General features: G+C 50.6%; 1 protein-coding gene across 2 annotated transcripts in view; it reads left to right on the forward strand.

The window, feature by feature from the left end:
• Window positions 1–14,118: 14,118 nt before the first annotated feature.
• The window catches only part of JPH1 (junctophilin 1), an 86,374-nt gene continuing 85,668 nt past the window's right edge, over window positions 14,119–14,824 (forward strand). For both annotated transcript variants that reach the window (XM_084865004.1, XM_084865003.1), the window contains exon 1: window positions 14,119–14,686. In XM_084865004.1, coding sequence (XP_084721130.1) covers window positions 14,308–14,686 — 379 coding nt within the window. In that variant the 5' untranslated portion in view covers window positions 14,119–14,307. The remainder of the gene's footprint in view (window positions 14,687–14,824) is intronic.

Genomic DNA, 14,824 nt, shown 5'->3' on the forward strand with positions numbered 1-14,824 from the left:
CTTCCGATCGCGATGTTTCTGGCGGCCTGCTGGGGAATACTTTTCAGGAACCAGGGTGGTATTGGATGTGAGCAGGTTGGCAAATTTTCACCTAAAAGTCCATAAACTACAAAAATACCTAAATAGAAGCCCTGAGGACAAGGCCCGGTTCTTAGAGTTAAAAAAAAAAGTGATATCTATAAATATGTATCACATACATGGATTTCTTTTTTAATTTTTTTTTTGCCCCAACTGGTTTGTGATTTTGTCGTTCATCCATCTTTTTAGTTGCATGTTTCTGCATCCAATTCCACTGATGGTGGAGAAACTCTTCATTTTGTTCCTTCCATGGTCACTGAGCCACCTTCCGTCTAGTAGAGATCTCTCTGGGGTCAACATCCAGTCTGCCCCTCCCTCCCTCTGGGGGTGGGATGTGGATCTAGGGGGCTCCGTGCTCACCTGCCCTCCGGAGGGGGACATCTGGATAATAACAGCCTCTGGTCCTCGCTGGCCTCCCCGGGTGTCTTGCCCAGCTAGACCTCTGGCCCTTCTGCATGTGCCAAAGGGTTCATAGCTGAGGTCGCCTGTGGCTGGCCCTTCCGGCATGGCCAGGCATGGTCAGCGTGTGGCTATCCATTCTCCCCTCCCCCCAATGCTGACTCAGTCGTGGCTCTCACCGATCCTCTGAAATTCAGCCACGTCGTCCATCCTGGCCTGTGTGACAAACACTGGAAGCCTTACCTCTCGCCACACGATGCAGCCCACAGGCTGCCCGCCAGCTCGTGATCCTCATCTATGTGAGGCCAGCAGAGCCCATCTCAGGGTTTCCTCCACACTCCAACCCCAACCCCACAGCGAGGGAGACCCAGGAGGCCTGTCATAGCTCAGGCTCCCCAGGAAACTATAAAACATTTACTGGAGAACGTTCTTCAGAACAACAGCTGGAAGGGAGTAGAGCAGCAGGTGAGTTTAGACCTGCCCGGCAGTGGCAGAGCAGCTGATCGCACAGGTTGCTCTGGAGCTGGGAGGCTTTCCCAGTTGTTCTAGGCAAGCGAGGGGCGTGGACTTCGTACCCTGCAGCCCCCAGCCCTTGGACGTGGGCCGCCCTGGAGTACACTTGGCCATGGGCGAGGAGGCCTTCTTCAGCTAAGGGCGCAGCCCGGAGAAGGGCATCGGCAGCACGGCGTCGGCTGCCAGTACTCACAGCTGCTGCGGGCACGAGGGCCCAATCCAGAGGGGACGGGGCAGCGTGTCAGGGCCCACTGCATGGCCGTCTCAGGCTCTGTCTGCCTCCGTACCCAACACGTCCCTCCGTCCCAACATAGCTTGTCCTGTGTTCCTTCTAGTTATCTGATGAGGCTGCTCCATCTCTGCCCTCAGATGTCTGGGACAGAAATGGAATATGTGACTCCTCTCCCCTCATATCCTCAATAAACCTGGGGATATGTCTGGGAATTGTTCTCCCCCGTCAATCTCTCCCAGCCGCTTTGATATCCTGAACCACATTCTTTCTAACCTGCGGTTCACAGAGCAAACCCTCTGTTCCATTCTTGAACTCGGTTCTTTCGGGAACCTCACAAATCCTTTCATTCCTCCCAGCAGAGCCCGAGTCTTACCCATGTTCGCCTGGATCTCTTGTGTATCGTTTCTCCCTCAGTGAAAGTTTGCTTTCACGTTGGAAATTTCAATTCACTCCTCTGTCCCTTCTCTGCCCCCCTCCCTGAAGTAGTGGGCCTCGAGGGTGGACAGGAAGACTTGTGATACTCTGGAAGAGTAACACGTAACTTCAGTTGACATTTCGCGTAAGTTATGATCGCCTCACAATAATAGACGGCATCATTTGCTGTCTGGTCTGGAAATTTGCGTTTCTCTCTCCGGCCGATCTGTGCGCTTGGTAAATCATACAAACTGAGGGCGTGCTGGGTCTCACAGAGCCCAGCTCACACTCCTCTGGCAGCTGTTGGCTCTGAGCTGAGGGCAGGGCTCAGCTCTCCAGGGCCCCGGTGTTTTCTGCCCACACTCCAGAGGGCTGGTCTGAGCCCTGGCTTGGGAGGCCCAGGGTGCTATGAGCCTTTCTCAGCCACATGGCCCGGAGGCAGACACCTCTCAGTGGCCTCTTTGTCATCTCATCTGTCCTGAGTCCCAGAAGCAGGAACCACAGGGACTTGTGACCAAACCCTCGTTGGTCTCTGCTTACACTCAAATTTTAGGGATCCCTCTTGACCCTCCCCAACCTTCCATTCCAAGAATGCCTTTTTAGAACGAGAGAAGGGATGATGTATCCTGTCCCCATGGCTCCACAGCTTCCCTTTTCTCCTCTAGGAATAATCCACTCTCACAGGTGGGACTGTTGTCCAAACAGAAGCCCCCGCACCCATGGGGGTTTTCCCACAGGTTCTAAGGAGTCTGGTAATTCTTTCTAGGGTTTCCCATCTCCATGGACAGTGACTTGGTTTCAGGGCTCTCCTGTGCTGATGTGTAGGCTGACTTGGGACTCGTTCTTTCCACTTTGTTTCTGACTCATGAGCAGAGAGGCAGACCTATCAGTGTTTCCCAAAGTGTGGTACTTGTACCCCCAGGGGTACGGGAAGAGTTTGGTGGGGATATGCACTGCACCGTGCTTAGCTGCACCTAATTCTACGTTCTCATGAGTACAAGGGGTACTCAGTGTTACGAAAATTATAGAAGGGGTACACATATGTCAAAAGTTTGGGAAACACTGAATGATGCATCTCCATCAGGCAATAGCCAAGTGGTGCCAGTTCGCTGTCTAAGAAAAGGCTTCCTAATTCATCCACAGAGGCATCCTCGAGGCATCAGCTGTGCTGAACCAGGGAAGCTGGGCCTCAGGTTGTTAATTTCAGTATTACTTGTTTTCAATTTGCGTTGTCTTTGTGTTGTAAATAAGCATAGGGAGGTATACCTTATTTTATAGTTTACATATTTAACTGCACATAAACAATGGTTGTATATTCAAGTTAAATCAAAATTCATTAAATAACCATGGGGGAGAGGCCTGAACACATTTTTGTTTTCCTTAAAAAACATTTCTCAAGTTTAAAAACCACCATTCTGTAGCAGGAGGCTCACATCTTGCTTGGAGGGTGGGGAGTGTCAGAATCAGTAGGAGAGGCGGGCACTTAGAAGCCTTTCACATTTTCTTCCCAAAGTTACGCTTCTTCCTCTTTGCCCATCTCTGCCCTACCCCAGCCATGCGGAGAGTGACTGAAGAGTCATCATTCCTTACTGAGCTCTTAGAGTAAGATCACACACAGGCCTGGTCCTGGCCTCCCTCCCACTAGCATCTCTCCATTTCCTCATCTCCAGCTGATCTCCTATTTACTTTCCCAAATATCTCCTACTCAGCCTTCAGAGATCAGCTTATTGCCCAGCTGCCTATTACAGAGGCATCGGGGCAATATCTGTTGGCAGGATGGATGGATAGATACATGAGTGAATGGACATGCCTTTCTTGACCCTGAAATATAAATGAAAATGTTCCTTGATATTACTTTATAGCATACTTTTGCTTATATAGCACAGAAAATGTCGATGATATGTTGACTTAGTATATATCCTCCCCAACCCAGTGGGGTCAGGTGATTATCTCCATACCCGTCAGAGGCATTCTATTCAGGAGACATCCACTATATCTACTCTGAGTAAATGAATACAAAGAAAACCTGAGGGTTACATTCACATCACTAAAATAACTGTAAGAAGGGGTAAGACTTTTTTTTTTTAACATGTTAAAGTCTTTTAATTAATGGGTTTCATTAACATGAAACAACCCAAAAGAATGACATATCTTGGGGGAAAGTAACATATGGCCTTTGAGATAGAAGAGAGCCGTCCTATACACAATCTCAAAGACACAAATCAAAGACAAAGTATACACTGCAATCAGTATGAAAGTGCCCATAAAGGCTAGAGATGTTTTAGCAAAATTCAGCTTTGACTTGGACAGAGGAGCTCATAAGATATATGTGATTCACTGGTCAACAAACCATTTGCTCAAAATAATAGAAAAGAATTATTTTTTCATCTATCAGGCATAATTATTTTTTTATATATGGAAGGGATGATCCCAGGATCATTCCCTCCCTATGTGTTCAAACCTAAGTGCCTCCTGACTTAACACTACTCTAGGTCCCCAGGACAGATAGGCAGAGATGCCAGTCAATGCAGGTGCCCATAATCAGGAGCAGGGAGTAGGCCTGTGTGCCCGCTGCCACAGTGCCCGCCAGTCCAAGCCCTTGTGAAGTGTGCCAGCAGGATCAGGTTACAATTCTAAACTATCTGGAAGTTGTAGGAGCTGGGACTTGGGGCACCTTGCTGTGTGGTAACCCTAAGCTCTTCCCAGCTTGGCCGAGGCCCTGTGCCCTGGAGAAAGGGGACAGACCTCTCAAGGCCAGAGATCCTAAAGACAGCACGTGTCCCTGAACCCACGCTCCAGAGACCTTGAGCAAGGAATGGAGACCTTACATGTGCACCAGCTTGTCTAGAGTTACCAGATTTTTGTTAAGGTGTAGATTTCAAGGCCACCCCTTAATGGCTTGTTTGATTTTGTAAGTATCACTATCGTTCTTAGTAGGCACGCTCTTATGTAGTACTTTTGAATTATGCTTTTTAAATGATGAAAACATCCTATATAATAAAACCCTAATATGCAAATCCACCAAATGGTAGAACGACTGGTCGTTATAATGCCCACTGACCATCAGGGGGCAGATGCTCAACACAGGAGCTGCCCCTGGTGGTCAGTGCGCTCCCACAGGGGGAGCGCTGCTCAGCCAGAAGCCGGGCTCATGGATGGCAAGCGCAGCGGTGGTGCTGAGAGCCTCTCCCACCTCCGCAGCAGCACTAAGGACCCCTCGGGGGATGTCCACCAAGGGGTCCCGGACTGTGAGAGGGCACAGGCCAGGCTGAGGGGACCCCCTCCTCCACCCAGTGCACGAATGTTGTGCACCAGGCCTCTAGCTATTTATAAATATCCAAGAACTTTGAGAGAGAATTCATGCAAGAGAAATGAATTCATATTAGGATCACTGGTATGAGGCAACTTTTGAATTTATTTTGTCAATTTCTGGACTCTAAAGTAGTCCACATAAGAACACTCAAAAGTCATTATTAAAAACAAAACTGAGCCCTGGCCAGGTAGCTCAGTTGATTGGAATGTTATCCATACAATAAAAGGTTGCAGGTTTTATTCCTGGTCAGGGCACACACCTAGGTTTCAGGTTCCACCCGTGGTCAAGGTGCATGGGAGGCAACCCATTGATGTTTCTCTCTCTGCTTCTCCCTCTTTCTCTAACATCAATGAAAACATATCCTTGGGCAAGGATTTGTTAAAAACCCACAAGATTCCTGAGCCTCAATTCAAACTCAGTGAGTAAGAATTCACCAAGGGAGTAACCTGGACATGCGGATAGTTAGCAGGTGTCCCCAGTGACTGTCACAGAACTTGCCCTACAGAAATGAGTCTTCGCTAGAAAAACACCTTGGGGTCACTGGGGAGGCTGCTAGAACCTGTGTGATGGAGCCTCACTCAGAGATGTTTTTAAGGGAGGGTGTAGCTAGACAAGCATCGTTAATTTTTAATATATTTTTATTTATTTCAGAGAGGGAGCAAGAGATAGAAACATAGATGACAGAGACACATTGATCGGTTGCCTCCTGCATGCCCCCTACCGGGAATTGAACCCACAACCTGGGGGGTGTATCCTGATCAGGGAACCTCTTGGTCCATGGGGCGATGCTCAATCCACTGAGCCACACCACATATTTAGTATTTTCACATATTTTTACATACATTCACATACAGCATGCCGCATATACTAGTCTGGATCTTGCTTCTTTTCCCAGCTAATCGATCTTGGGGATTTTTTCGTATCAGTATATAGTTTCCTCTTCCGTTTTTGAGAATCATGAAATCTGAATTTCAACTTGGATTTATGAAGTTCTGAAAAGACTTTCATCTCTCTGACCAAGTCCTGTCTGCAAGTGTGTATGAGTGTGTGTATGTATGTGTGTGTTTTGAAAAGATCGCTGGGCATCTCAGCTCAGGGTCTCCAAAAAGCAGGTGCCAGGACAACATTCAATATGCCGAAGAGTTACGGGAAGAACACATTCAAAAGATAAACGTCAGAATAAGCAGGAGTGGTGGGGAGAGCCTCTTGGTCAGGAGGCAGGTCTAAACCTGCCAAAGGAAGCAGGAAGGAAGGGGGCTGGGGGAGTGAAGGAACCTCAGACTGCAGTGCACCCTGAATAAGCTTCAGACAAGTCGATGGGGAGCACAGAACACAGCAGCCTGTCAGAGGAGGCATGACCCAGCTCCGCTGTGCCCAGCAGTTGGCTGGAGATAATCTAGGAGGCATGTGGCCCCAGCACAAACCCTGCCAGGACCAGAGGTGCAGCAGCTCGAGCCCGTTCATCTCTCGCCCTCCTCACAGTAGGTTCTCTTGAAGGAAGCTCTGAGCAGTGTGCACCCATGGCCCACAGAGTCACCCCTTTCACTGCAAGCATCGCCTTGTCCACATGTTGAGGAGCAGTTCCCATTGATCTCTCTTCTTTCTTATTTTAAAAAAAAATATTTTTATTGACTTCAAAGAGGAAGGCAGAGGGAGAGAAAGATAGAAACATCAATAATGAGAGAATCACTGATTGGCTGCCTCCTGCACACCCCCTACTGGGAATCGAGTCTGCAACCTGAGAAATGTGCCCCGACCAGGAATCAAACCCTGATGCTCAACCACTGAGCCACACTGGTCAGGCCATCAGCCTGTCTTCTTGAGGGAAAGCTTAGAAAAGGAAAGTTAATAAGACAACTAGGAGCCCCGTCTCTGCAGTTGGTCATGGGGCTGCAAATGCTTATCTTCTCCCTCTCCTTCCATGCATTCTGCATTCCACTCACCCTGCGCTACAAGGGATCTGAGGAGACCCAGGAAGCATGCAATGGGTCAGCTGAGTTCTGCACATCTTCCTTTCTGTCCCCATTGTCCTCTTCCTGCCAGTATGGTGATTCCTCTTCTCATCTGCTGATCCCTGTGCTTGAGGAATCAATGGCACGGCCAGGCAGCAGCCAGAATTTGCAGTTCAACCGGACTCTCACTTTGCCCTCTTGCAAGAATGAGGTCCACTGGGAACCCTGCAGAATGCAGAGCTGCGGGGATAGAACGGATAAAGATGCTGGGGAAGTCATTCAGATGTGATGATAATGAAGTTATCACAATCTCGCTTCCACCAGTCAGTTCCCAGGCCCATATGTTCTTCCTACTTGGACTACCATGCTACCAAGAATTCTGATTTAGTGAATACGGTGCATCCTGAAGGCCACACTTGCTCTGTTTGCAGATTATTTCCTGCAACCTGTGCCTTCGGGAGACCATTCACCTCCTCATTGGACAAGGCCAGCTCCTCGTAGATAACAGAGGGATGTGGGGAAGCAGGCTGTGGTAAGACCCGTGGTCAGGGCTCACTTTGGCACCTCCTTCACTGTGAGGTGGGGTCCCCCGGTCGGACGCTTTATTGTGTGGAATTCTACACCTGTGGATCAGGCATGCCATAGCTCCTGGACAGCGGTGACAAAGACTGAAGCTCTGTGGGCAGAAAAGGTGAACCTATACCTAAACCAGGTAAACACTGGCTATTCCAAGCTGGAAGGGGCTGCCCGTGGTCAACCTGCCGCCAAGTGGATGATTGGTGTTTCTATTGCTGGCGGGTGGGACAGAGGCAGCAGTAGCTTAATCAGCCTTGATGACTGGGAGGCCTTCTTATTGGGCCCTGTAGAACCTCCATCTCTGCCACCAAGGCCACAAGTTTGTGTGGTCCTTGTTTTAGGGCTGGGTTGGCTGATGAGGAAGGATGGCTGCCATCGCCTGGCAGAGTGGGGGTTTGCCTCTTCTGTGGAAGCCATTGACATGCAGTGCAAAACTCCACACACACTGCCCATCACTGAATATTCATCCACATGTCCCTAGCTTAGAGCTCCACATCTCTAGTCTTCCAGTGCTGTCCCTTCCAGGCCCCTGACCAGATGGCCAGGCTGTTAACGCTTGTCCAGAAATGTACATATACTCCCACCTCAGGCCCCTTTCACACAAAATGGATGACCAGGTTCACAGCTCTGGCCCCTGGAAGGAATCCCCCCCCCCCCCCCAGGTGGCTGTAATGCAGCCTCCATTCATTTGCAACTTCATCTGGCTCCTGAGCCTGTCCATCAATAAACTTAATGCAGGCTTTTATCCCTCCTTTAGCTGGGTTTATGGGACCTCATCTTCCCGTTGTGAGAGCTGGGGAAAGGGTACTGGTGAGACCAGTTCTTGCAGCTTACTCGTGCCCTCTGGTCCTAACCAGCTTGATCCTGGACCTACGGTGTCCATCTCACAATAGACTGCTACTAGACCTGTCTCTGCCTGGGCAGGTTCACGGAGACCCAGCTCATAATGGGAAATTCTAGATGATTGTCCCTTGGTGTGCTTTGGTCAAGCATTCCCTTTCTATCAAGATCAAGTAACTTAACCAGGAACTGCTTCTCAAAAGCTATAACATTCTCTTTTGCAAATGACATGGCCTTGCTTCAGAAGACCTTTGGTGTGATTCTCCACTAGGGCTTGACATCATCTCCATATTGTATCTTTTCTCACTACTGACACCAGACACCGACACCAACGAATCTGCCTGATCACAGGGCCCAAGAGGCAGGGCTGCTTACAACACAGCCCGGGCCTCCCGCAAAGGCCTCCCTGCTCTGAACCCTCTCAGAGCAGGCAGCCCATCTTCCATGTCACTCAGGGTACAGGCTGCAGCAGCTTCTACTAGTAAGTGTGGTATGTGTTGCTCCCAGAACCCGAGACCTACCAAGTGCCCTGCTCCTTTCTTGTGTTGGAGGTTACAAGATGCACAATTTGCCTCTTATCCATAGAGGATATCCTGGGAGAGCTTGGCCTTAACGTAAACACGGCTGAGCTGAAGTCGCAGCAGCTGGAGGCTATCTGCCGAGTGCCTTCCTTCCTGCAGCTGAGCAGATTGCCCGTGGGCTGTGCCTACTTCTCAGGGAGCTTTAAAAAGTGATTTTCATGCCCGGCTGGTGTGGCTCAGTGGTGTAGTGTTGACCTATGAACCAGGAGGTCATAGTTCGATTCCAGATCCAGGCACATGCCTGGGGTTATGGGCTCGAGCCATAGTGTGGAGCATGCAGGAGGCAGCGGATCAATGATTCTCTCTCATCATTGATGTTTCTAACTCTCTTCCTCTCCCTTCCTCTCTAAAATCATTTTAATCTTTTTTTAAATTTTTAAGTGCGTACCATGTGAAAGTAATAGTGAAATGCAAGAGATGACAAAGAGTGAGAGCATGTGCAAGGAAAGGAAGAGGAATTTAAGCTTTCTCTGGAATGAAATCAGTGCCAAAGAACCCCCGAGGGCTTTGAGGTGTGCTGTTGAGGTGACACATGGGCTGGGACTGCAACCCTTGGCAAAGACAGAGCTCCCCCATGTCACTCAGAAGACAGCCTCTTCTGTTACCGGCTATTGTTTCATGTCCCCTTCCAGAGCCCTGGAACCATTCCTCCCCCAATTAGACCAGCCTTTCTTTCACTGCCTACAAATTGGCTTCCTTTTCCTGTCCTTCTGCGGTCATCATTTGGTCGCTGTGTACTCCCCAGCAGTGCTTTCCGCAGTAGTGTGTGCCTCCCTTCTTTAGTCAGCTCTCCAGAGAAATGTCATCCCGTCAGTTTTCACAACTCTTCCCATCTCAATACCAACACTCCCAAATATACTTCCATGTTCCCTTGCCACCCCCAAGTTGTGCTATTTCAAATACTGAGTTGCCCCAGTATCTTCCTGGCCTCAGAATAAAGCATTCGGATTTTCAGTATGCCACGAGAGGGGAGCTTGTCATCTTGTTTCCCCAGATCCCAGGGACCTCTTTCCCAAGAGGTCTCCTCTGTGTCAGTCACAGACGCGGACTCCTTCATTCCTTCTGTCTCTTAACTGAAGACCACTCCTCTGTAGATGCCTGCAAGGATGCCCCTTCCACTTTATCCCAAAGCTACACAATATGCACTTGATCCCCCAAAACAGCTTCAACCAGCAGCCCACAAAGCCACTCTGTCCTCTGAACTCTTAGGACTCTTGACACTTACTTGCTACTTACAGTGGTCACCCAGGTACTTTTATTGTCTTTTTTTTAATCTCTTACCTCTTTAGAGATGTTTTATAGTCTTAAGAGCAAGGTCTGAGCCTTGCTTCTCTGTGTCTCCAAATCTAACCCAGTAAGTAATCATATACACATGTACACATATGCACATATACACACACACATGCTGTGGTTTGTTTCAGGAAGAGAGAGATAGAAACATCAATAATGAGAGAGAATCTTTGATCGGCTGCCTCCTGCATGTCCCACAAGTGGGATCAAGTCCAAAACCCAGGCATTCGCCCTGACTAGGAATGGAACCATGGCCTCCTGGTTCATAGGTCAATGTTCAACCACTGAGCCACACCAGGCGGGTGAAAACCATTCATTTTGGAACTCTCTTCTGCTGGCCTCATGTTGTCTGCAAAGCTTATGACCACATTTCTTTTATATATATTTTTTTTTTTTTTTTTTTTTACAGAGAGAAAGAGAGAGGGATAGAGAGTTAGAAATATAATGAGAGAAACATTGATCAGCTTCCTCTTGCACACCCCCCAATGGGGATGTGCCCGCAACCAAGGTACATGCCCTTGACCGGAATTGAACCTGGGACCTTTCGGTCCACAGGTTGACGCTCTATCCACTGAGCTAAACCAGTTTTGGCTATGACCACATTTCTTAACATCTATATTCACCACAGACAAATTTCTTAAATTTCTTGGATGCTTTATTGCAAAGGTGCAAATAATACTCATTTTGACATAGAGTAAGTCATGGTCCATCTCTCAGAGTTGCTTTACATCGGGGTCAAGGTAGAGCCCAGGCTGTAGACACACTTGGAATCACATCCTTTAAAACAATAAACACTGGCAGATTTGTAAATGTTTTATTAAAAATTCTCCAGAATTAATTCTAATCTGTCAAATAGCTATTAATAAATTTTAAACACACCTTCATTATTTTTAAAAAGATTAAAATCGAAGTTAAACACCCTCACCCACATGTTGTTACTAGAGTCACACTCAGAACGGCTCACCTTTGGTTGCAGGGTTTTCTGAAAGGACAGTCTCTACTCGCTGGGCTGAACAGAGGAGAATAAACTGCCAGGGCGGTTGTTGGCCCCTGGGCTTCCATGGCCTCCCCCACCCCACCTGTCAAGCCCACATTCACATTCTCCTCTTACTAATCCCTTCTTAAAGCTAAATTCAACTCCCCCTTATCCAGGGCAAAGGTTCAGCGTGAGAGGGAAAATAAGGACATCACTAACCCTGAGTTCTCTCTGCCATCCATCATTCTTGGCACTTCTTCCTAGTTCACCTTCCCTTCTTCTCCAACCGTTACCATTGAACCTGAGCCCTGGCATCAGAAAACACATCAGTGCACTGCGGGAAACATTCCCTTGTGGTGGCAGCAGGTACACGGGAGCATGGCTTGTACTGTTACTTTGCCAAATATTGTTCAGGGAGGAACCAAGCATCCAATAAATAAATGTCTTCCATAGAGAGAGTCAATGGCAGAGTCAGGTTACAATTAAGATGATTTGAAACTTAATAGCAGATAGCTGGTGGTGGATTCTCTCGTTTAAGGAGGGTTCCTTCCAAGGAAAACATTATTAGGGAGAGGAAGAGAAAAAGATTAAAAGATAAATAGCCATGTCTTCTATCCTCCCCAAATTTCCATATTCTACCCAGATGTATATGTACCACGATCCCAGGTCCTCCCACCATAGATGGACCAAACTTTTTTTTTATTTTTACAGAAGCTAGAAACTTTGTGCTGTATATTCCAGAAAATTTGTCATTTGTGTGAGAGCAAAGTAGGCAAAGTACAAATCATTCAATGTCTACTATGCTTGCAAACAAAATCGTAGACCTTAAATGTTCCTATATGGATCCAACACATACGGCTAGTTCCAAGAAAAATGTGATCAGGGAACAAGGATACTCTGAAAAAAAGTTTTAAGAGAGAGAGAAAAAAATGCTGTCTAATGTGTCTACCTGTGCTATCTGGCTGCTGATCCCAGTGTATCCCATAACAGAGAAATGCAGTTAGGGCTCAGCGGCAAAGTCCCGGAACCTCCTTTTCCCAGTGGCCTAAATCAATCCCCAGCCCAGGGCGAGATGCTGAGCAAGATGCGGAATAATTTCAGGCCACTGGGGTAAGCACTATTCCTGGCAGCCCTGCAGGCAGCGCCACAGATGAGGGTTTCCAATTCTCTTTGGTGATTTGGTTCTGTGTAAACTGAGATTTTTTTTTCAGCGTTTCAGCCAGATAAGCAGGAAAGGCCCGCTCCTGGCCTGACATGGAGGCAACCAAGGTCAATTTCAGTTCCTTTTCTGTGCCGTTTAGTCTACTTTCCCCTGCTGCCTTCCCGACACCTGTCCTTGTGTTTTTATCTGATTATCAGAGACCTAGGAGAGAACCTCCCGCAGCCTCTGGTGCTCACTCAGTCACCCAAAGCCTCTCGGCCTAAGGAATCGGGTGAATACTCTGCATAGCGTGTCCTTGGGAGGCGAGCCTAAGACCCCGGCTACACACCAATGTCTCCCCGGGGCATTTTGAGGATGCGGTTCGGACCAATGCCTGCTCTCAGCGGAGACAGCTGACTGATTCAACCTGCCTGTTACCAACTCTCTAATTGCCCGGCTTTGCCCTGCGCCAACAGTATATTAGTACTTAGTCGCCATCTACCATGGAAAGGGGAAAGCAATTCGTGTCTCTTCCACGTGGAAGATGGTGATACTGACGTTTCAAAGTTTAATGAGTTGTCGAACGTGAATTCAACAAAGCAGTGTTGTAGCTGGAAAGATCAGCAGACACCTGTCCGCGGGTTTGTAGGTCAGAGGCTCTCTGTAAGTTTAGGGCAGTGTTTTACTTAGCGTATACCTCCTTGGAAGCTTCTGTTTACTTTCTTACACTGTGGCTACCAGCGGGAAAGTGTTGGGTGTACATTCCAGACACTTAACCAATACATACACATTGAGCCGTCCGCCCATAGGGTACTCACACAGCTTCAGGCTGGAGAACGTCTAAGGTTGTTAGAAGAACAAATGAGGCATTAAGGGGGGTGGGCTCTGCTGTCCAAGCAAAATGGCCCATCCCCCTGCAAAAAGCAGGTTTACAACAACCTCTCCGTTATTCCAAGTTAAAAAAAAAAAAAAAAGTAACTAATTGCATACTTTTTCGAGCCGCATGGCTCTCCCCTGCATCCTCATCCAATAAATGCACACACATGTGCTTTGAAACGGGTGGGTGTACGAGAACGCCCCGCGCCATTATATCTAGGCTGCCCCCGATTTATATATCACAGGCTTGCCTCTGGCTGGGGGACATTGAGTCATGACGACAGCTGGGCATGACACATGCAGCAGAACACACAGGTTGGAATGCCGAAGGGATGCGATTGCAAAGCCCATGCAGACGATCCTGCACCCAGGAGTTCTCCCTCGGCGCGCGCGCGCGGACACACACACACACACACACACACACACACACACACGTGGCCCTGCTTAGAGGCGCTTCACCACCTTGATTAACCCCGAGCACAACCCCCGGAGGCTCCGCAGCCCGAGAGAGAGCCGCCTGCAGGCATGCAGCCGCGCTCCGTGTGCAGGTGGGGACTGACGCGCGCCCCTGGGGACACGCGCCTCCCCCCCACGCAGCCCCTAGCGCGCCCCGAGCCCCCCGCCCGAGAGGCGGCCGCCCCGGGGCGGGGCAGGGCGCGGCGGGGCGGGAGCGCCGGGGGAGGGGCGGGGAGGGGACAGGGGCGGGCCGGCGCCCGGGGAGGGGACCGGGGAGGGGACGGGGAGGGGACAGGGGCGGGCCCGGGGCGGCGCCCGGCTCACGTGGGCGGCGGGAGCAGCTGAAGGTCCGCGGCGGAGCCGGGGCTGTCCTCTCGCGCGCGGCGCTGGCCAGGGCGGCGGCGGTGAAGGCGGCGGCGGAGGAGGAGGAGGAGAGGGAGGAGGAGGAGGAGGGAGAGGAGGAGGAGGAGGAAGGCGGCGGTGGCGGCGCCGGCGGAGGCAGAAGGGAGGACGGGGGCGGCGTCGGACTGGAGCCGGGCGGCGGCGCGAGCTGCCCGGGGCGCTGTGCAGCGCCTGCCCGCCGGGCCCCCGCCGCCGCGCCGCGCCCCGCCGCGCCCCGCTCTGCCCGCGCCCGTGCCCCCGCGGGGAGCGCGCCGGGGCTGCCCCCCGAATGACGGGCGGAAGGTTCGACTTCGACGATGGCGGCACCTACTGCGGCGGCTGGGAGGAGGGCAAGGCGCACGGGCACGGCATCTGCACGGGGCCCAAGGGCCAGGGCGAGTACTCGGGCTCCTGGTCTCACGGCTTCGAGGTGGTGGGCGGCTACACCTGGCCCAGCGGCAACACCTACCAGGGCTACTGGGCGCAGGGCAAGCGGCACGGGCTGGGGGTGGAGACGAAGGGCAAGTGGATGTACCGGGGGGAGTGGTCCCACGGCTTCAAGGGGCGCTACGGGGTCCGGCAGAGCCTGTGCACCCCGGCTCGCTACGAGGGTACCTGGAGTAACGGGCTGCAGGACGGCTACGGCGTGGAGACCTACGGGGACGGAGGTGAGCGGCGCGCGGGGGGCGCGGGGGGCGGGCGGGCGGGGGCCTTGGCGGGGGGCTGCGGGGTGGCAGAGGGGACAGGAGACGCACGTGTCCGGGACCCGCCAAAAGCCCTGGATGCCTCCCACCACCTTCCGCGCC

Source organism: Pipistrellus hanaki (assembly GCF_964339955.1).
Source record: "Pipistrellus hanaki genome assembly, chromosome: 17".
NCBI lineage: Eukaryota > Metazoa > Chordata > Mammalia > Chiroptera > Vespertilionidae > Pipistrellus > Pipistrellus hanaki.